Source organism: Equus quagga, chromosome 15, assembly GCF_021613505.1.
Source record: "Equus quagga isolate Etosha38 chromosome 15, UCLA_HA_Equagga_1.0, whole genome shotgun sequence".
NCBI lineage: Eukaryota > Metazoa > Chordata > Mammalia > Perissodactyla > Equidae > Equus > Equus quagga.
The window spans coordinates 92,774,436-92,797,274 of NC_060281.1; the positions used below are offsets into that span (position 1 = coordinate 92,774,436).

A 22,839-nucleotide genomic window follows, 5' to 3' on the forward strand; every position below is an offset into this window, starting at 1 on the left:
ACAAGAAAGCTCCTTGGCGGCAGTGTGACTAACTGCTTCTTGTGCCCGTTTCCACTGTCAGGTGGTCACATCCCTCCTTCCCTTCCTCCCCTTCAGGCTTCCTCATGCTGGTCTGGTCCCAGAGCCTCCACTCCACTGGGCAACAGGGCAGCCTCAGCTGGGAGCAGACCATTCTGGCCGTCCTGCCCTGGGCCGGAGAGTGGTGCTGGGACTGCAACATGGTGACATCTGCCCACCTGGCTCTGAGCATTTGGTCTTGGCTCTGTTCGAAGGGCTTTCGGGACATGCTCCTGAGCCCCATTTTATGTATCTTGTGTCTAAGTAAAAGTATCTGGTTGCTTTTTAAACCTGCTTCCTCTTGTTTTACCTTTAATGGAAGTGGGGAAAACTCAAGAAATTCTTTTAAGGTATTATTGACCTAAAAGATGGCCCAAGGCCTTACCAAGATGTCAGACTAGGAACTGGCAAGCTCCTAGTTCTCGTCTCCTCGTGCTTGGCCACATCATCTCCCGAGCTTCCTTTAGCTTCTCCACTTCCCACTCCCCGCACTGCTGTCCCTCAAGGAGCAACCTTGGCAGGGTGTCCACACACAGGAGCCCTGACTCTAGGGGACCCGCTTTACTCCCAGCACATTGTCTTTCCTACCAGAAAGTGGTGGGGACAGTCAGAAATTGGGAGTGTTGATGATACCTTCTGAGTGTCCCTTTGCTCCAGCAGAGCCTCACTGTTCCTCCTTCTGTACCTGCCCTCTCTGTATGTGCTTATCATCCCAGCTTTGCCTTTTCCCCTCATGTTTTCCTCTGCTGATTCCTCTGGTGGGGTGAAGTTTGGAGATAGATGAGGGATAATACAACTTTAGAAAGTGTGCTTGTATTTTTACATTCATCTGAGACCACTTTCATTTTATTTCCCTTTCCCCCGGAGGTGTTCTTCTGACAGTAGGTTCACTGTTTGTCCCTGAGCTCACAGGCGTGTGTCCCCGGGATAGTACGACCACAGGTGCTGCAGCTGGGTCCTGAGCTGTGTGGGTGTCATCAGTCTGCTGTCTAGTGGACTTAGGAGGAGGGTCGTGTGAGCAGAGCAGAGAGTGAAGGCTTTGCCCTTTTGGGGCTGCCTTGCTGGAGGATGGGCGTTTCACGGACGAGAAGGATGGTACAGCTTCTCCAGAATAAGATTTTTAACTCAGACATCCTTTCCTAGACCACAGGAGAGATTTCCCCGGAACACCCAGGAGCGAGTGTCCATGGTTGCAAAGAGGACAGTTGGTGGAAGGCACCCCCTGTTGGGCTGTTCCAGAAGCATGACAGCTGGGACAAAGAGAGCCTTCAGCAGTGACCTTCACCTGCCACCCTTGAGTGGCGCTTTACCCTCTCCCTTTTTGGGGCTGTAAATTCAGATTAACACAGATCTCTGAAAAGCACAGCCAGGGGCGCATGTGCAGATTTGCATGCAAGTCTGACGTCAGCAGTGAGAAAGCAACAGGCTGGGTATTAAAAGTGAAAGTGCTTTGATACAAACAGTGCAAAGACAAAAGTGGCCCGCCCACATCTACTTCTGACATGCCTTGTGACCTTAGGCTGGCCCCTCGTCTGCTCTGTGAAGGGAGGGATACCTGAGCTGGCTCACGGCCCTCTCAGCTGAGTGTTGCAGCAGAGTGGAAGGAGCAGCAGTTTGAAGTCTCTTGGTACCCTTCTTGGTTTTTTGTTCCTTTGTGCCTTTTGTTGGTCGGCTGAAGCTGAGCACTGACAGCTTTTCTCTGAGAGATGGATTCGAGAGGAGGCCCAGCCAGGCAGAGCCTTTCCTGTGAGTGGGCCTCAGCTCGGCAGCCTTTCGGGAAGAACCCTTGGCTTGGTGGCAGGGCAGTGAGAGGGGGCAGGAAGGGGCGTCATTCAGCTTCACTTCTTCATCTGGGATTAAACTGCTTCCTGTTTTTACTTTTAGGATGAATACCTTTCTCTCGTGGCCAGGCTCATTATCCATTTTCGAGACATTCGTAAGTAAAATTTTACATTTCTGGGTGGTTGTGATTGCTGTGAGATGCTGGCCCTGTTGTGCAGCAGTGAAGCCTTGGCTGCAGTGCCTGAGTCAGAATGTCTGTGTAAAAGCGCCTGCTTTCTGGGAAGTTCTTCACTGCTTTGCATTTGATTCCATACTTCCCATCCTCCCAGAGCCTCAGCCTCAAAAATGCTGATTCGGGCATAATGGAAATGTTGGCCTTGAAGTGTCGTAAACTGGACTGCTATTTAATGTTTTTCAGAGGGCTGTTGCTTTGATCTCTAGGCAGTTCTTAAATAAGCAGAGTTTACCCTAGGCCGGAAACTTCCTTCTCTACTACTTAGTTTAATTCACTAACTAGAATGGAGGTCTGACCTACACGTGTGTTCCTGTCAGGCTGGGAGCTTCTGAGGCCGACTTCCTAAGTCCTGCCTCTAGCTCCCTGCCCTGGTAAGGGTCGCCTGGCCCCTGCTGCGTGCCACCTCCTCTGACTACCAGGGTCCTGCTGTGGTCCTGTCAGCCAGGCCCAGCAGCAGCCGTGGCTCTTCAGAAGTGAGGGTGTCATTGCATTCTGGGGTCAGGGGTCTTTGTGGTCTTCTGTGTGTTATGCATAAGCATGTAGACACTGAGTGTTCCCGGATGGCCACAGTCTCTAAAGGAAGCTGAGCTGGCTGGCCACTCTGGAGTTTCAGCCACTAGCACCTCCTGTCTCCCTGCAGTGGTGTGACCACAGGAGATGGGTTCCTCTTGACACAGCCTGTCCTTGGATCATGCACTTGGCAAGTCCAGTCACTACTCCCCCACGGTTGTAGATGCAGCTGCAGCTTCAGTGTCAGGAATCTCAGACAAAGGGAGATACTAGGAATCCTAGGGCCCCTGTTTGGCCAGGAAGTTTTGTGTCTTTCTACGCTAACTTTTTACCAGAATGGCCAGCAAGATGAACTTCACTTGATTTCACATTCTTTGTTGTGTTTGGGAAGGTCCAGCGGTGTTTAGAACAGGAGGAATTGGAACAAGGAGCCATGGAATGAGCAGCCTGGATAAGATGCCCTGGTTTGTTCTGGCAAGGGGCTCTGCTTGTCGGAACTGGGCTGCCCTGTTGGGGGGGTGGCCCTGGCATGGCAGTGTACACAGACCTGTGGGCCTAGGGCATCCACGGCTGTCTCACAGACTCATTGTAAGAGACTGGAAGTGGTGTGGCAGTGCCCCATGTGATGCTGGTGCCAGCCTGATCTGGCTTCTAGCCGGCCTTGGACAGACTCAGTTTCCTCATTTAGAAACTGGAGATGCTGCCTCACCAGAGTGGGCTGAAAATGGAGATGTTGTGGAGTTCTCAGCACCAGTGTGGTCCCATCGTGGATCCTTTGAGCTCTCCTGTTTGCTGCTCCGGGCCCAAGTTGAGACCCTGGACCTGGGAAGGAAGGAGAGCCAGAGTAGGCCCAGAGCAAGCCTCTGCGTGGGGGATGTTCTCCGAGGCCCCAGGTTGACCATGAGGTGGTTCTGTACCCTCTTTCCCCGGCCCCCTTATGTGTCAGTGCTGCCAGGAGTCGGACAGATGCGCGCACACGTGCATACATACATACCTACCCACCTACTTACTCTGAAGCTCTGAGGTATGTTTTGTTTAGTTTCTAGGGAGGGTCAACTCAGTTGACCTCAAATGACCTCTGGGCAAATGCCTGCAAAACTGACTGATTGTGAAAATATGTGGTTATATAAAACTTTGTTTACTTTGGGTTTTTTTTTTTTTTTTTTTTTTTTAATAGATAACAAGAAATCTCAAGCTTCTGTCAGTGGTAAGAGTTTTTCCTTTTTGAATTAAAGTTTTTCCCAGCCTCGGATCTGGGGTGGCAGAAATGAGGTTGTGGATGCTGTGCACGCATGGGGTTAGGCTAGAGGAGAAAGTTCACAGAAAGAAGGGCTCTGGCTGGCCATGGGATCTGTGGAGCTAGGGCTGCCCCCTCCTCCATCCTTCCTCTTCCCTGCAGACTGTGAAGTCAGACAATACTGCCCCATCCCATTTCATTCAAATGTTTTTGCCCAGCAAAAAGATGATAAAAACCCACACAATTATTGAGACATTATCTAAGATTTTGAGCTCTCTGGGAGAGAACTATTATGGTATATTCAGTATAATAACCTATAGTAGTATTTCTTAGAGAAAAGCTGTGAATTCACTTTCTTAAGTTACAGAGTTTTTTTGTAAATTAAGAATTATCATTTTTTATTTTTTAATTTCAGGGCTTTATCACATGGGAACCCTGTTGATTTAGCTCTGGTCTCACTGACTGAGCTGCCAGTGAAGGGGTTTAGCAGACCAAGACGGCCAGCTAAGCTCCAAGCGTGTCAGGAAGGAAGCTAGCCTGGCATGCTGTTGGTCTTAGCAACAGCAGCAGAACTGTAAATGCCAGGCGCCCATGCCTGCCTGCTGAGCTGGCTGCACCTGCCTGCGTGGGCCCTGTCTCCTGCAGGGTCTCTCGGCACGTACCGAGATTGTCTGCTGTTCCAGGGCCAGGAGGGATCATGAGCACGTGGCCAGGAGAATGTCCGGGTTCTTGGCATTGGAGTGTGGGGTCCTGGGTACCCAGTTCTGTGTCATGGTGCACTGGTTGGGCCACTCCTGTCTGCAGGTAGCCGTTTGCTCAGAGCCTATGCTGTTGTGATGAGAGCCTTGGGTTCCTCGTCCCAGGTCACAGCATTGCTCACTGAGCTGAGTTCACCATTGGCGAGCGTCATTGTGCTGCTCGGTGCTCTTTGGACCCCTCCTGCATGTCTTAGCTTGTTCTGGTGTGATGGCCTGGATGCAGGGGTTTGTCCTGAGAACTCCTCAGTGAGGGTCCTGCACAGACTTAGCAGAGATGGGCTTCTGGTGTGCAAGGAGACTTGTAACCTCCCTGGGAGAACATCTGTGCCTCCTCCCCAGCCCCCTCCTCCCCAATCTTGGCCCTCAGGCTCTCGCTTCCTGTGAAGAAGAGCCCATCATCTTTTGTTGTCTTTGGACTTCCCAGCTGCATCTCACCCAGCAGTAGAGGTGGACAGCCAAGAGGGGCAGCACTGCTGCCTGCCCTCGAAGGCTCAGCGTTAGGACCCTGTCGTCGAAGGTCCCTCAATGTTAGGACCCTGGTACAGGCCAGGCTAGGGTATGGGATATGTTCTCTCTTCAGGAGGGCTCATGGTCCAGGTGCGGTGACAGACACACTCCTGGCCCTTGGGGTGTGACAGGCAGTTGGGCAGGGGTTTGGGAGGCTCCTGGGCCTCTGGACTCTCACCTTTTGGGGCTTTGAGGGACTTGAGCCCGGAGACAGGAGGCAGTTTGTGCTCAGTGAGGCCTCACAGCCTTCAGAGCCGTGCCCAGTCCTGAGATACTGTGCCCTTGTGTTCCCACAGACCCTATGAACGCACTACAGAGCCTGACTGGTGGACCTGCCACTGGAGCAGCTGGAATCGGCATGCCTTCTCGGGGCCCAGGACAGTCCCTGGGTGGGATGGGTGGCCTTGGTGCCATGGGCCAACCCATGCCCCTGTCAGGGCAGCCACCCCCTGGCACCTCAGGGATGGCCCCCCACGGCATGGCTGTTGTGTCTACCACAACACCACAGAGTGAGTACCACACTTCTTAGAGAACCTGCTGCTTTCTTTGCAGGTGACGCACATTTTATTCCTTTGTTACGATGCTATCAAAAATGCATGGAGAAGCTCCAAGGAGCTCTGTCTTTTTATCTTTGTTGTGTGTGGAGACAAAAGGCTCTAAGCCTTCTTTAGGCTACCAGAAGGATTAACTGACACTGAGGCCCTCCTCCTGCCCCTGACGGAAGTAGAGGACTCAGGAGATTGGGGCAGCCTGGGACTCCATTCAAGGGGTTGTGTTTTGTAGCTGAAATAGAAACAGTTACATCTCAGGATGTTCTCAGCCATGAAGCAGTGCTGTCAGCGTCCCTCTCCCCCCTGGACTGCCCCGATCTCGGCAGCTGTCCCTTCTAGTGCTGTCCTTGTTCCTTGGCTGGCCCTGGGTTGTGGCTCACAGCCATGTCTCTGTCAGGCTTTTCTTCCCTGAAGGAAGCGTCTTGCCCTCTTTGCTCTCCTCTGCAGGACACGGCCCCTTGTCCCCTCCACACAGCTGCTCTAGCAGGAGAAGGGCTGCGGGGCAGGTCTCCCTCTCTTTCCAGAACCTGTCTTGATGGACCTTTGATTCTTGTGAACATTTCTTCAGTACTTGGGATGTACTTTAGTACTGCATAGTGCTTCTATACTTTTTTCCCCCTTTATGTAGTTTTTTATTTTTAAAATAGTTTAAGAGTCACTGGAAGTTTCAGAATAGCACAGAGTTCTCATGTGCCCTTCTCCCAGCTTCCCCAGTGATGATATCTTAGTACATTTTCAAAATGGAAAAATCAACATTGGGACAATACTGTCAACTCAGGTGGACTTTGTTCAGACGTCACTAGTTTTTACATGCATTCTTATGCATGCGCTTGTGTGTGCAGTTCTATGAGATTTTATCGTGTGTGGAATCGAGTGACCATCACCACAGTCAGCATGCAGAACTGTTCCATTGCCACCAACAAGCTGTTGTGTTACCTCCTAATAATCACACCCTCCCTCCAACCCTAAGCCCTGGCAACCGCCAATCTGTTCTCTGTCTCTATAAGATATTGTGTCACTTTGTGAATGTTACATCAATGAGATCATACAGTGTTTGACTATTTGAGATTGGCTTTTTTCACTCAGTGTAATGCCCTTGAGATCCTCCAAGTTGTATCAGTAATTTGTTCCTGCTTATTGCTGAGTAGTGTTCCATGGGCTGAGTTTACGTAGCTCTTCACCCTTGAAGAACGTTTGGGTTGTTTCCAGTTTGGGGCTGTTACAAATAAAGCTGCTCTGAGCACTCGCTTGCAGGTTGTGGTGTTTCGATGTGTTTTTGTCATGCATCCCTCACAGTAACCCTGTGAAGAAGGCAGTATTGCTGCCTCTGCTTTGCCCATGAGGCAGCCACAGCCTAGAGCTGGGGTTGAGCCCAGGCTCTGACTCCAGCACCCCTATTCTTTGTTGAATTTGCTGTACGAGTGTCATCTTGCTCTTCTTCTCAGAGACCATGTGCCTCCTCATTCCCAACCACTCCTGTGCTGGAACCTTCCATCCCCAGCCATCCCCTTCTCAGATCTTCATTCTCTTCTCCTTACTGATGTCTTGCCATCTGACTCTTAGCTCTTCCCTTAGTTCTTTATCTCAAGCTCCTGTGTCCCCTCTTGTCTTAGCAGCACACCTGACACACATACACACACACACACACACACACACACACACACGGCATTTTGTGGAAGGATGCTCAGGAAAAGTGCCAGCTCTGGCTCCTTTTTATGTTCTACTCTGGTGTATTGGTTGAATTTCTTTTTAATCACAAACTTATATTTTATAATAAAAGATAGTTTTAAAATGTATGAGTTTGGAATGCTCCCATGATTTGTCTTACAGTCTCATTCCTAAGATTTTATTTGTGAGAAGTTCAGTGGCGAAGCTTTGGTATACTGCCCACACCCTCCCCACTCTGACCTTGGCCCACATCCTGTTGTCAGCTTCTGAGGAACCTGGTCTCCTGTGTGGCACTAGGGGAAGGTTTGAAGTGGGTTCTCTATTTTCAGGTCCTGCTGCTTCCTCTGTCAGAGACCCTACTTCCCTGCTTTTGACCTCTTGCCTGCCTAGGCTACCCGAAATAGGTGTTATGGGCCGAGGGGCATTTGTTATCCCTTTCTGACACTTTGTCCAGATGCTACTGTGTGATTGAGGCCACTTCAGGCCTTAATCCACTGACCTCAGAGGGTAGGACCTGGGTCAGAGGTTTTGCCAGTGCTCTCAAAGGGCCATCCAGGGTGCATTGTGATAGTCTCCAGGTGACCTGCCTTAGTCATAGGAAGTACAAACTGATGGCTATGGGTGAGACTGGGGGCTGGAGACAGGTTTGGAAGCAAGACTTACTTTTCATTTTATGTTGTTGATCCTCAATGAATCTTATATCATGTGCATGTAGAGCTGACTTTAAAAATAAGTCCTATTTCTGGCTGTTTGACAGACTGGGTGCTGAGGAACCCTCTTGCTTCTGGATAACTAGATCCGGGGTAGGCTGCATTTTGGATTACTGGGCTGGCAGAAGGTAGGGAAAGCTCTTTGCCCTGCTGTGTCTTGGCTGCTGCAAGCTTGGGGAAAGCAAACCTTGGATCTCTCTGCCCAGCAGGATTTATGCTGGGGTCTTGGCATCCCCAGTTCACCCAGAAGCAAGGGCACAGTGAGCAGCGTGCTCCCACTTGAGGCCTGTGGGAATTCAGATGAAGGGCAAGCAGTGAGCACACACTCAAGAGGTCAGCAGGTATGAAAGGCAGCAGAGCTACCGTGAGGAGGAAGAGAAATAATAAGCCCATGTAGACACCCAGGGACCACACACACAGCAATTGTTAGGTACGAATTGGTATGCTTAAAGAAACAGAGGGTAGAATTCCAAATGATGAACAAGCACTGACGCTATGAGGAGTGACCAAGCAGATTTGAAGAGGAACCAAGTGGAACTTGTAGAAACAAGAAATAAAATTATTAAAAGAAGAAAGTGTGGATGATTAATAGCAGATTAGATACAGCTGAAGAAAGACTTTGTGAACCAGAAGCTACATTTGGAGAAATTACCTAGAACATAGCCCAGAGAAGAAGACTTGAGAAATAGGAGGGCAAGAAATATGGAGGATAAAATCAGGAAGTCTGACTAACATCTACTAAAAGGACCAAGTGGGAGAGAATGAAAGCCACAACAGTATGTGAGGAGATGATGGCTGAGGAAAACCCAGTGGACCCATGTAGGTTAAATAAGGCATCCAGGCCTTAACCTGTTATTGTGAAACAGCAGAACACCAAAGGCCAGACGAGTATCTTAGAAATGGCCAGTTTCTGTAAAGGAGCAAATAATAGACTCAGCAGACTCAGTAGGAGGTTGTTAGAGTGCTGAGAATAGAGCAACCAACCACAGTTGTGTGCTAGCAAAGCTCTTCCAAGGACTAGGGGGAAGCAGAGGCATTTTTAGATTAACAAAGCTCAGGAGACCTTCACTACAAGGTGTTTTGTGTGTGAGGAAGATTCACCCTGAGCTAACTTCTGTGCCAGTCTTCTTCTGTTTTTTATATGGGATGTTGCCACAGCATGGCTTGACGAGCAGTGCTAGGTCTATGCCTGGGATCCAGATCTGTGAACCCTGGGCTGCCAAATCGGAGCATGCAAACTTAACCACTGTGTAACCAGGCCAGCCCCACTAAAAGGTTTTTTTTTTTTTTTTTTTTAAAGATTTTATTTTTTCCTTTTTCTCCCCAAAGCCCCCCGGTACATAGTTGTGTATTCTTCGTTGTGGGTTCTTCTAGTTGTGGCATGTGGGACGCTGCCTCAGCGTGGTCTGATGAGCAGTGCCATGTCCGCGCCCAGGATTCGAACTAACGAAACACTGGGCCTCCAGCAGCGGAGCGCGCGAACTTAACCACTCGGCCACGGGGCCAGCCCCCCACTAAAAGGTTTTTTAAGGGCATACTCTTACTTGGCTCACCAATTCCTCTTAACTCTCAAACTATCCTGTCCGAGATGACAGGTGTGAAATGGGAGAAGAAGTGTTTTTCAGGTAAGGTAGTAAATGTGTGTAAATCTAAATCAGCGAGAATCTAAACCAGCGATTCACCCCTGGGGGATATTTGGCAATGTCTGGAGACCTTTTTGGATGTCACAACTGTGGGGGTCCTACTGGCATCTAGTAGGTAGAGAGGCCAGAGATGCTACTAAATACGTTATATGCACAGGATGGCCTTCCACTGGTGACATAGAATTGTCTGGCCTGAAATATCAGTAGGGACAAGGTTGAGAATCCTTGGTGTAAATGACACTTACCTCTGTAAAAGGGCGATGCTGAGAGCCAGCTTCACTCCATGTGGACCTGCTACATTGCAAGCACTATTTTGAAGGATTTACCTTAAATGAATTTTTTAAAAATAGATTTCTTAATTCCTAGTCCAGTGTGTGCGGTAGGTACTATTATTGTCTCTTTTCTACAGCTGAGGAAATGGAGGCACAGAGCAGTGACAGAGTTTTGAGTCCAGGCAGTCTGGATCAGAGGCCAGAGGCTGTCCCCCTAGCCATTATTCTGTCCTGCCTCTTAATATAAGTCTGCTATGCGGGCGTAAGAAGATAAAGAGACTGAACTGAATGGAAGTCAGGAGGGGGAATCTACCAAGGATACCAGGTCTATCAAGTGTGTGTAAAACCTACTTTAGGAAATAATTAGAGAGGGTTCTAAGGTCCTTAGAAAAAATGGAATAAGAAAAAAATAGCAAACAAATCCAAACAATATACAAAATTGAAACCAACCACCCAACAAAAATACATTTCAAAAAAGGAGAAAAAATTTGTCCATTATACCTCAATAAAGCTGAAAAACAAAGGAGGAAAAGAAGCTTAGAAAAGGGAAGATAAATACATATAAGTTGAAAAATATAAGTAATCTCAATAAATGTGCATGGACTAAACTCTCCTGCTAAAGGACAGGAACTGTGAGACTGAATATAAATGAAAGGAAACTCTACAGCTATGTAATTCTTACAAGAAACACAGCTAAATAGAAGATGCAAAAAGATTTGAAAATAGAAGATGTATTGGGCAATTACCTCTCTCAGCTGTTGATAGTTAAGCAGACAAAAAAATGATAAGATTTGAACAACGTAATAAACAACCTCATCTAAGCATGTGGAAGGAACAAATATGCTTAAAAAAATTAACCATAAAGCAAGCCTCAGGACTTTCAGAATATTACTGCCATACACGTAATGTTTTCTGACTATCAAACAGAGGTAGAAGTCTGTAACAAGAAGATAAATTTTAAAACTCTTACACTATCAGAATGGCTAAAATGCTGGCAAGGATGAGAAGAAACTGGATTACTCATACATTGCTGGTGGGGATGTAAAATGGTTCAGCTTCTTTAAAAACTAAATGTCCATCTCAGCAGTCTCACTCTTGGGTATCTATCCCAGAGAAATGAGAGCCACATTCACATGAAAACCTGTACACAAATGTTCATGGTAGCCCAAATCTGCAGTCTCTCCCAGATATCCTTTATGGTGTGAATGGTTAAACAGACTGGAAGATAACCAGACCGTGACATACTGCTGGCGATAAAAAAGGATAGAGTTACTGATACACATTACAGCCGAGGCGATCTTCAGAAAATTACGCTGAATGAAAAAGCCAATCATATTGTATGGTCCTATTTACATAACATTTTTGGAATGACAAAATGTTAAAATGGAGGACTCCTTAGTGGTTGCTGTGGTGGGGGAAGGGGGGTTGCGGAAGGGCATGGCACCTCCAGGAATACCTGTGCTGGTGGAGCTGTTCAGTATCTTGACTGTAGCGGTGGCTGAATCTACCTAAGTGAGAAAATTGTATAGCGCTTAATATACACACCCATGCAAATGAGTACACATTCTGGTTGTTACTATAAGTTTACAAAATGGTAGCCTTGGGAGAAACTGGGCAATGTGTACAAAGGATCTCTGTATTATTTATTTCTTCTTCTTTTTTTTTTTTTTTGCTTTATCTCTCCCCCCCCCCCCCCCCCCCCACACACACACACAGTTGTATATCTTAGTTGCACGTGCTTCTAGTTGTGGGATGTGGGATGCCGCCTCAACATGGCCTGACGAGCAGTGCCATGTCCGCGCCCAGGATCCGAACCCTGGGCCGCCACAGCGGAGCGCGGGAACTTAACCACTCGGCCACGGAGCCGGCCCCCTATTTCTTTTTTAAATAAGAGCTTTATTGAAATATAATTCATATACCTATAGTTCACCCATTTAAAGTGCAATATTCAGTAGTTTTTAGTATATTCAGAGTTGTACGACCTTTACCACAATCAATTTTAGTACATTTTCATCACCCCAAAAGAAACCACACCACAGAAAATTTTGTAAATGATTGTTTATATCAGGATTATTCATAGTCATAAAAAATGGAAACAACCCAAATGTACATTAGCTGATGATCAGATAAACAAAATGTGGGAAATCCATATAATAGAATATTATTCAGCAGTAGAAAGAAGTGAAATACTGATACGTGCTGCAACATAGGTGAAAGTTGTAAATAATTATGCTAAGCGAAAGAAGCCAGTCACAAAAGACCATATGTTGTGAGATTCCATTGATATGAAATGTCCAAAACAGGCAACTCCGTAGAGACAGAAAGCAGATTAGTGGTTGCCTGAGGCTGAGCCTCTTTGCCATCCTAAAAGCTTAGTCAACCCTTTGCTCTTTATTATTTTAGAGTACTTCGTAATAGTAAGTTCCGTGGTCTACACAAATGCCGCTCCCATCACATCTGTCCCTCTTGTGTAACCTGAGTGTTCCATTCCAGTGGCAGTCAGGGCACTGGGCCGTCTTGCCACCCTCCCTGTGTGCATAGCTGCAGTGGCAATGGGACTTTGTTTGTGGCTTCCCTTGCTGTGCACCTGGGCCTGACTCACGGGTCTTGTCTCCAGCCCAGCTGCAGCTCCAGCAGGTAGCGCTGCAGCAGCAGCAGCAGTTCCAACAGCAGCAGGTGGCACTGCAGCAGCAGCAGCAGCAACAGCAGCAGTTCCAGGCTCAGCAGAATGCCATGCAGCAGCAGTTCCAGGCAGTGGTGCAGCAGCAGCAGCAGCAGCTCCAGCAGCAGCAGCAGCAGCAGCAGCACCTGATTAAATTGCATCATCAAAACCAGCAACAGGTACTAGGTGCCCTTGTTCCTGGCACACAGCCTCCCTTCTCTGGCCCTTGAGCCCTGCACACGCACCAGCCACAGTGCTGGGTACAGGGGCTTCCTGATGACTCGTGCCTGGGCTTCCTCCTCCGTGGGCTTCTTGCAGAGCCTGTGACAGAAAGGAGTAACAGGCCCTGACTTATTAGGAGGGTGCTGTGATTGCACGAGGAGGGCCTTTCTGTCAGGCTTGGATGTCTGGCTGTGGGCCTACTTTGTGCTGGAGGGGCTGGATCAGTGGAGGCTTCTGGGTGCAAGTGATTCATGTAAGAGTTAACTGAACTGAGAAGAACACTGCAAAATGTGGAAATGCTTGAGCCGTCCCAGGGGTGTGTTTCTTTTGAGTACGTACATGCCTCCTGTTTTGTCTCTGAGTGTTGCATTTTCTGGACACAGCACTAATTGACTCCCCTCCGGTGTCCTGCACGGGAATGGCAATGTCACATTAGAAGCTCTGCTTGTAAGAAAACATTTCTTCTTCTCATGGTTTGCAGTCAGCATCTAGACATGCGTCAGGTCTGCTCTTGGTTGAGGGAGGAAAGCCCTGAAGGTACCTCTCCACTTTCCCATCCCCTCCAGGCCTTGGCTTACTGCCTCCTTTTCCCAGTGGCCACCCTCCTGGATCTTGGAGGCCCCCCCTCCCAGAGCTGACAGTGAATCTTCGGTCCCAGTTTTCCTACTCATCATGAAAGGCAGACATTGGTCGTCTACATGAGGCTCGTACTGTTGACCACTGTAGGGACCAAACAGGCATCATTAGAGAGGCCTTAGAGGACTGCAGTCACCTGAGTGTTTATCCCAGCTTCTGTGGAGCTGCACCTCTATATTACTAAACCCTCCAGATATTTCCCTTCAGCCTTCTTTCATCCTCTCATGTCTAGGAGTGGACCAGCATCTCATGGCCAGGGCACAGGAGCACACGATGTGTCCTCAGGGTCATTCTGTGGAAGGTGTTCCCTTACCTTTGCCTTGGGTGAGAGCAGCCCAGGCAGACTTCTGGGGGGCAAGGCTAGCACAGGGCCCAGGGGCCAATGGGGTGACCGAGTGCTACTTGTTCTGCCCCTAGCTACAGCAGCAGCAACAGCAGCTGCAGCGGATGGCACAGCTGCAGCTGCAGCAGCAGCAACAGCAACAGCAGCAGCAGCAGCAGCAGCAGCAGCAGCAGCAGGCTTTGCAGGCCCAGCCGCCAATACAGCAGCCACCAATGCAGCAGCCACAGCCTCCCCCCTCCCAGGCCCTGCCCCAGCAGCTGCAGCAGATGCACCACCCACAGCACCACCAGCCGCCACCACAGCCCCAGCAGCCGACAGTTGCTCAGAACCAACCATCACAGCTCCCACCACAGTCACAGACCCAGCCTTTGGTGTCACAGGCTCCGCCCCTCCCTGGACAGATGATGTATACCCAGCAACAGCTGAAACTTGTGAGTACCCATGGCTCGTGGTGGGCTGCAGTTCTTCTCATGGTGCTGCCTGCAGCCTGTGGCTGGCAGCCATTTCTGGTGCTCCTTGGCTGTAGACGGCATGGCCTCTTCAGGCACTGCGATTCAGGCAGCCTTTTCCCACACTGGCCTCTACGTCCAGCTCAGCAAGGGAGCATGCATTCTAACAGCTGCTGCACCCTGTACAGGGGTGCCCCTCTTGCTGGAGCAGCAGTTTGTCTCCTAAGCAGTGTGGCTGATTTCGGCAGTGGCCGTTGTCATTTTAAGATTGTGGATGATGCGATGGACGGCAGCATGCCTGTCCTCACTGTGGGTGGCAGGCCGCCTCCATCGGGCATCCACGGTGGTTTGCTGACTGCTCGGAGTTATGTTCTGAGCAAAGAGCCCTGCCATTGCCATATTTTGGAGGGGGTATTAATATAAAATACTGTTATTTTTAGTCTTATGCATCTCTGTACAAAGCAAATCTAGTCAGTGACATTTACACAGAGAGCAGAATATTGTCACCAAGTCAGGGGTAGCTGTGTCAAGGGGCCATTTTAATGTTTTTTCGGCTCACTTCCTTGGTTTTCGTGGCCTTTTCTATTTGTGATTCATTGAGTGGAGTGGGAACTGGGGCCCTACCTGAACTGAGTGGTAGGTGAATAGGAGGCCCCACGGGGTGGGCTGGAAGGCAGGGGAGGGTTGTGAAGAGCAAGTATGGTCACACCTGTCACATGGGAGCCAGCCTGTTGCTGACTGGCCAGCCCTCGTTTCCTTCAAGGAGTCAGGGCTCCAAGGGGGGTTCTCATAAACTCAGTGTGCTTGGTCCAGAGGCCAGGCCGGCCAAGCTGTGCACTTGGCTTTGGGAAGCATCGCTTTGCTTGCATTGGTAGTTGGTGGTGATGCTGTATGGTGACATCCTGGTGGGAGGGATATGCTTCTCACCAGAGTGAGGAGAGGTGGGACTCTGCTGTGCCGACTTGGGGCCAGGCTGGCATGGGACATTTCTGATGAGCCATGGGATAAGGGGATGGCCAGGATGGTGATATCATAGCCAGTGAAGTCATGATGATCCCATCCTCCTTCTTACAAAAAGCTTCAAGATTCAAAGCTTCCACAGAAGTAGTGGGTGCTCTGCCCTCTACCCTGGGTGGCTCCAAACTGCATTCTCCCTTCCTCAGGTCCGACCTCCGATGGTGGTGCAGCAGCCGCAGGTGCAGCCCCAGGTGCAGCAGGTGCAGCCCCAGGTGCAGCAGCAGACAGCGGTACCGACAGCTCAGGCCTCCCAGATAGTGGGTTCTGGAGTCCAGGTGAGGGCCTTCGGAGCCGAGGGCTTCTGCTGGCAGGTGCATGTCCACCTACGCATGGAGCTAGATTTCAGGCGCTCTATAGTGAGGGTCATGGTTGGATCAGGGGTCAGGTCGGTAAAGCACGGGCTTCTCTACCCTGGCACTCTACGAGACCAGGACTCTCCCTGGAGCCAGTCCCTGGGAGCCTTGGGTTGGCCAGCTCTGCTTGGTCATATCTGCGTTTCCCAGCTGCGTAGTGCATGTGTTGTTCCCACCTCTCCTCTGAATTCCTTTATCATCCCACTTCCCTTCTCTGAGAACACGAGCGGAGAGGAGAGCATTGCAGTTTCATCCTTGCCGCAGCTCTGAGTATGGGGCTAGTGGGGGGATAGACAGTAGCTCTCTAGAAACCGGGAAGAGCACGAGAACAGGAGTGCCTGGCTCCAGTGGCTGGTGCGGGCTTGTGCTGCAGCCCCTTGCCTGGCTGCCTCATGTGTTCCCCTCTGTGCTAAGAATTGTGGTCAAGCCTACCACGCCCACCGGTGTATACTAGATGTTGGTGGGATGGAGTAGGCCCTGCCTAGCCTTTCCTAGTAGGGGCCAGATTGTTGTTAGTGTCTAGAGATTGGAGATCAGGCCTTATGACTTCTCTATAGACACCCCCCGCCCTTGTTCCTGTGTGGAGGAGGGAAATCATCCAGTCTGGGGCCTTGGTTCTTCCTGTCTCTGCCCAGTGGTGGGAACACTGATAGTCGCTGCTGAGCAGTGAGATTTGGCTTTAGACAGAGCAGAAGTTCTAGTTGATATGGAAAGACTGCAGCTGGGGCCCACCCACCCCTGTGCTGCACTGTGCTGAGTGGCACCCACTGTGCTCCTGCCCTGCTCGTTACCCACTGGTCCACTGAGCTCCCTGTCTAGTGCATAGCGGCCACATGTCACGCACTTCTGGGATGTGATGTATTCTATTAGAGTCAGATGACATTTCACTGTAGGGGGTAGCTCAGAAATGGTCCTTCCTGCTCAAGTCCACAAGAAGCTGCCTGAAGAAAAGCATGCTGACCGAGGCACCTGAGGTATTTGGATGTAGCTGAGTCGGCCTAGCAGCCTCCCTAGACACTGCACCAAGTGACCTGGGACCAGAGTTCCCCAGGTCACCAGCTTGCCCAGATACGGTCTTGTGCAAAACATGCCACAGACCTTATGTCTATAGCTGAGGAGTGGGCTGGCTGCTCTGTGTGACTAGGTTTGAGTCCATCTCTGCCATCATCACTGTGTATCCCAGGCTTGTCCTCAGGCCTTCTGGGGCTTCCTCTTCTTGATGTCCCAAGCAGAGAAAGAGGTGGTGCGTGGTCAGAGCTGGGACGGTGGTGGCACATAGTGACCGCCCAGGCTGCAGAAGCCGTTGCCCTTGCCACTTGGCTACCTTCCCTGCCTCCCTCCCCTGTTCTGGGACCACACTTCATGGAAACTTTTGCATCTCAGGTCTGGTCCAGAAGGAAAGCAAGAGGCTTGGCATTCTTTACTTTGTAATGGCCATCCTAAAGCAGAACTACCCTTTTCATCCCATTTCTTGGTGTTTGGGAAGCAAGCAGCTGTAGAACAGTTGATGTCTTCCGATGGTCCAGGTCCGTTCTGCTGGTGTGTTTGTAAACTTCTGGCTCAAGGAAGTGTACTCCCTGTAGCTCCCGTGGTGCCTTACCACCTTCCAGAAGCAGGATGTGGCTGTGTGTGTTCAGTATCCGCACTGCGCCTGTGTGTGGCACTGCTCTGCCCAGTGGTTACTCTGCCCTTTGCTTCTGCTGGAGGTCCCAGCCAGCGTGGGAGCTTGGCCATGGGCTCAATCACCTCTACAGTAGCATTCTTTTCCCCCCAGCGGAGCTTGGAGGGGTGCTGGCAGGCAGGACTCTTCTTTTCAGCAGGGACTCTGGGGAGATTGTAGGACTCTGGTAGCTGGGGAAGATGAAAAGGGTTGCCGCCTGAGTATTTATGGGTGGGTTTGGTTTGGTGAGGAGTGCACCTTCAGGTTCTTCAGGAGTGATGTTCACATCCCTCCCGCGTGTCGTAGACCAGCCTTGGGCAGAGCAGGGGAGAGGCCTCATCCTACACTGCTGGCCTTTGGTGGGGTTGCTAGGTGCTGGTGGCAAAGGGAGCGTTCTTGAAGCCCAGCAGAGCACAGTGCACATTTGTGCAGTGCCTCTCAGCCCAGATGCAGCGCCTCAACGGCCTCTGCCTCTGGTCTGCTGGCTTGTTTCTGGGCTTGGTCCTGCCTCACTGCAGGCATTGCAGGTTCATAGAGGCCAGCTGGCTGGCCTTGCTGCATTGTTTGAACAGCAGTAAGGTCCCTGGGTGTCACAAGCCCTCCTGGGGGGATCTCTGGATTCACAGCCCTCCTTTGCAACCGGGGTTGGCACAGTGGACAAGACAAGGCTGCAGATATTTTGACCAAAAACTTAAAAAGTATGTGGTAACTGTAGAAGACAGAAAGTGAGAAAATTATAAGTAAGGGAAACATTCCAGCACAGGAGAAGCAGTTTGGCATCTTTTCTTTCCAGATCTCACATAGTCAAGGTCATACTGTACATAGGATTTTATTTGTGGCTTCCCCATTCACATTACAATAGAAGTAAAACATTCTCCTGTAATTTAAAACCCTTGGTCAACATTATTTTACGCCGCTGTTTTAGTATTCCACTTATGAATGTATCCTATTGTCCTTAATTACCATCTTGCTCTTGAATCCTGAGATTATTTCCAGTTTTTTGCTGTTACCATGTCCTAATACCTGGCCAGGGTCTGGATGGTTTGCTAATGTGTCTCAAAAGTAAGTCACTAGGTCATTTTGAGGCCCTCGAATCATATCCGCCAGTCATCTACCAGGAGTTCAGAGATGCAGGCTACAACTCTTATGTAGTATTCATGCACTTGACGTCAGGACGAGGTGGCTGTGTGTCACAACTTCCTGGATGTGAGCTGCTGCACGCAGGCGCAGGTTCCATGAAAGAAATGCTGGCATGAAGGGCCCACGTGGGCAGCCTCCAAGCCTCCTCTCACAAGTCAGCCCCCTCCGAGCAGAAGAGAGGCACCTTGTCAAGTGTTCACTGGTGCTCTGGGTCCGATGGGTACCCGGGGTCCTCAACCTGGACTTGAGTTTGAGATTTTGTACGCCTGGCTCTCTTATCTGACGTTACTCATGTAGATGAGAAAGGTGGCATCGCCGTCACCACAGTGGGATTTATTGGGACACAGCAGGAGAGCTGTGCTAACTTCTCCTTCTCCCCTAAACTTTATCTGTGACTGCAGATAAAACCAGAACAGAATGCGTCTCCGTTTCCAAACCGTCCCTGTGCTTTTGTCTTTTAGCATTCTGTTCTTTTAGTGTATGGAAACGTAACTATAGTTCTCAAGGTATGAAGAATTGTTACCAAAGACACACTTCCCCAACGTGCGTGCATGTAACACGGCTGCGGTACGGCGATCTCTTGATTGAGCCTCACCGCCCTGCCTTTACCCCTCTCTCCTCTTTCCAGGCCCTCCTGCCCAGGGACTGAGGAGGAGCCAGGCCCACAGCCTGCGGGGTGGAGCTTGAACTCCTTCTTGGGTGGATGTGTCTGGGGAGGCAGAGAAATGTAGTCACTTGGGGGAGTGGGAGAATGAGTTGCTGGTTGTTCACTGCCTGGCTCATCTAATCCAGTGAATACTTCTGGTGTGTTTTCATTAGAATTGGTGGTTAAAATGAGCTTTCCCTCTCAGGAGTTCTCGGTTACAAGAAAACCAGTCTGCAGCAAATCAGATTTAAGCTTTTTGTTCCTTACTACTTTTGTTTCTTCCTGGAAAATGTTTGCACCTCTCTCATACCACCTGACTGACTTCCAGGCCCTTCTTCCTCTGGAAGGAGCATTGTCAAGTGGCCACAGGGCTCTCAGATGGGCTCCTCAGTGCAGTGCCACGTCGGTTATAAATGGACACTGTTGGCTGTTACCCTACCTGACCACAGGCTGAGAGCCCAGCCCGGGAGAGAGTTGCTTTCAGCCCCACTCTGGACACCTCCTCTGGGAGGAGGCATGTTTCCCTGAGACTTTCCCATCTGGAGCCCTGAGAACAGGCATACCTTGTTTTATTGTGCTTCGCTTTATTGCACTTCGCAGATACTGCGTTTTTTACAAATTGAAGGTTTGTGGCAACCCTGTGTCAAGCAAGTCTATCAGTACCAGTTTTACAACAGCATTTGCTCACTGTGTGTCTCTGTGTCACATTTATTTTAGCAATAAAGTACTTTTTAATTAAGGTATGTACATTGATTTTTTAGACATAATGGTATTGCACACTTAATAGACTACAGTATGGTGTAAACATAACTTTTATATACACTGGGAAACCAAAAAATTTGTGTGACTCAGTTTATTGCAGTGATTCACTTTATTGTGGTGATCTGGAACTGAACTCGCAATATCTCTGGGGTATGCCTGCCACTGTGAGCACTGTTGCACCCCCACCAACATCCCACTTAGTGTCTGATGGGGTGGGGTGTGGTGGGCTCTTCAGGACCATGCTTACATTTTGGCAGACACCAGGAGAATGACTGCCTCACTCCCCACCCCTGGGAAGTCCTTTCATTGATGTGGCTACAGGAATGTCCACTGCCCAGCCCTGCGTGAGGGCTGCCCCATTCCCACAGCCATGGGAGATTCAGTTTGGCATCTGCTACTGCTTGTCACCCCTGGCTTGTGGTGCCTGCTGCATGCGACCCATGGGTGTGAGTGTGGGACATGCGTGTGATGCCAGAGGTCTCCCTCGGGCCTTTCTCCTGCTTTGGAACCCTGTCCCTGGCACACCTTGCTGCATGGACTCAATGGCCATCATCACTGCCCCAGTCTCATGGGTCAGTTCACAGCCTCTTGGGATAGATGTTTCATTTTTCCATGATCAGTCTTGCTTCCTTTCTGAACCTGGTTGTGTTTTAGTTTGGTCTCATCTTAATAGTTGTGAGAGCACGCAGGCCCTGCTCTCAAAGGACCAGACTAGGGCTCCATCCCCCAACTCAGAGCCCAGAGTGAGGATGACTGGGTCACGGGAGACCACCGGGTTCCTGTCAGTGCAAGCAGGCCTTGACCCATGGCAGTGCTGCCTTTGTGCTTCCAAAAGTGTAAGTTGATCGTGGTGGGTTGAGGGGGTGATCCCAGCTAATGCTGGAATTCTGGAGTTTGTGGTCATCTTCTATGTTTAAGGACAGACCTGACCCATGTCCCTGTGGGACATCCACCTCCTCACGAGGGCAAGGCCCCAGGCGGAGTCCCAGGCTTCCCTCTCCCATCTCCCTCTGATCTTAGTTATAAGAGAAAACCAGTTCCTCGGTAAATAGTCAGAGGCCTGGAGGAGAGGAGGATGGTTTGAGTTCAGGCCCTCAGACGCATCTTCCTCAGGTGGTGTGCCGCTGAGAAGGAAAGGTGCCATGAGCCCGCTTAGCTGGACTCTGCCTCTCTTAACGGTGGTTGGCTTCTCACAGCCAGCTTTGGTGGAGAGTACTCTTTCGAAGTCTCTCCCAGGAGCCTGGTCTCCCAGAAGCACCACCCTTGGCCCTTGAGGTCAGGCCCTGAGGGCTCTGCGGGCCCGTCAGCAGATCAGAGCTTTGTTGAAGGAGTGCAGCTAACAGAATAGAAAGGTCTGGAGGCACGTTCTTGGCGGCTCCTCTGGATTCCGATGCCTAGACAGGCCTTGGTGCTGTGGGCTTGAGCATGTAGGCCAGCCTCTGCCCCTCCCAGGCTGCCCGAGCCCCCGAAGGCCCTCACCTGTGGACGCTCCTTGTCGCAGAGGCTGCCCATCCCTTTCCACTTGCCCATGCACTGCGTTTCTTTGTTGCGATCACCTTGTCTGTTGTCCCTCTGTCCTCAAGATGATCACCGCAGCCTTGGCCCAAGGCGGGATGCAAGTAAGAGCCCGGTTCCCACCCACCACCGCCATGTCTGCCGTCCCGTCAAGCTCCATCTCTTTGGGCGGACAGCCCTTGGCACAGGTATTTACGGGGCGGTGCCTTTGTGAGGCACACTGTAATCGTCAGCGACTTCCTTCACAGTGGCGCTCAGAGTGCCTAACCAAGCTTACATGGGGCCACATCCAGCTTGTGTTTCTTGAGGGGATATGAGGAAATACTTGAGTGTTTTCATTTTAATGTTTTGGAAAGTTCTAACGTTTTCATTTTCTGGAGAAGGTAGGAGCAAAGTATCCTAAACATTTTAGCATTTTAGATAGTTATGCTGCTGTCATTTCACAGTAAAATGAAAAAGAAGCTAAGCCGATAGTTTTGCTTTTAGGGCTGTGCTGTCTAATGCTATAGCCACTAGCCGTCTTGGCTACTTACATTTAAATTAGCTAAAATTAAATAAAACTAAAAATTCAGTTTTTGAAATTACATTCAGTTGAAATTCGTTAACATTCACGTGTCCAGTTGCCCCATGGGGAAGCTGGTGGCTGCCTTATTGGACGGCACAGATTGCAGAGCAAGTCAGTCCAGTCCATTCTGGTGGAAAGTTCTGTTGAACCATGCTGTTCTAGACTTTACTGTGTAGAGTGTAGACACACACGAACACATACACGCACGCACGCCCCGTTCTAGGCAGATAAAGACTTCTTTGTACATTACACTTTTCGGGGATGTGAATTCCTGGTTCTCTGTTATCGTATGAAATTTAGAATTCTTCCATGGTTTGTTCATTTGTTTAACAGATAGTCATCATGTGAATTCCGTGGGCCAGGCACTCTTCTAGGAGTCTGAGAATAAAATGGTAATAAGGTTCTCTAATCTTACAGGCTTTCCATTTTAGTTGGTTTGCTGTGAAAACCTCAGATTTGCCAAAGCTTTAAAATTCATTTTCTGTTGTAAGGGAGATGCAGCTATAATCCTAGCAGGCAGCACCCCCTGCCTTTCCCAACGGCACGTGTGCAGGCGCTGCTGTCGCCTCGTGTGAGGGGTGCCTATGTAGATGGCTGCAGTCTGGCCCCACAAAACATGCTTCCAAGAGAATGGTGAGGGCCTTCCTGAGGCTGGGGCATTGCCATCTGGGGCCATGTTCAGTTTTCACCCTCTCTGCCTCCCGACCTCCAGGTTCACCCCAAATGTACCATTCACACAGTTTGTCACAGACTGCAACTTGAGTTGTTTGGTTTGTCCTCCCTTTTGGTAGTTGTTGGGTTGTAGGAGGAGGAAGTGGCTGGAATCTGCTGGTAAAAAGGCCTTGTGACAGAGCTGTCTAGAGGAGCGAAGCTGGGGGGCAGGGGAAGCAGGCTCTGTGGCCAAGGTGGCAAGGAGGATAGGGTGACCTGGAGGCTGCA

The 22,839-nt window shown here is 50.0% G+C and overlaps 1 protein-coding gene across 4 annotated transcripts in view; it reads left to right on the plus strand.

Annotated features, from left to right (window-relative positions):
• Positions 1-22,839, plus strand: part of MED15 (mediator complex subunit 15) — a 66,539-nt gene that overhangs the window by 33,618 nt on the left and 10,082 nt on the right. For 2 of the 4 annotated variants that reach the window (XM_046639424.1, XM_046639422.1), the window contains exons 3-9: positions 1,942-1,993; positions 3,762-3,791; positions 5,383-5,595; positions 12,548-12,771; positions 13,868-14,224; positions 15,406-15,534; positions 21,404-21,523. In XM_046639424.1, coding sequence (XP_046495380.1) covers positions 1,942-1,993; positions 3,762-3,791; positions 5,383-5,595; positions 12,548-12,771; positions 13,868-14,224; positions 15,406-15,534; positions 21,404-21,523 — 1,125 coding nt within the window. The remainder of the gene's footprint in view (positions 1-1,941; positions 1,994-3,761; positions 3,792-5,382; positions 5,596-12,547; positions 12,772-13,867; positions 14,225-15,405; positions 15,535-21,403; positions 21,524-22,839) is intronic. The other 2 variants (XM_046639423.1, XM_046639425.1) reach the window with 2 other exon arrangements.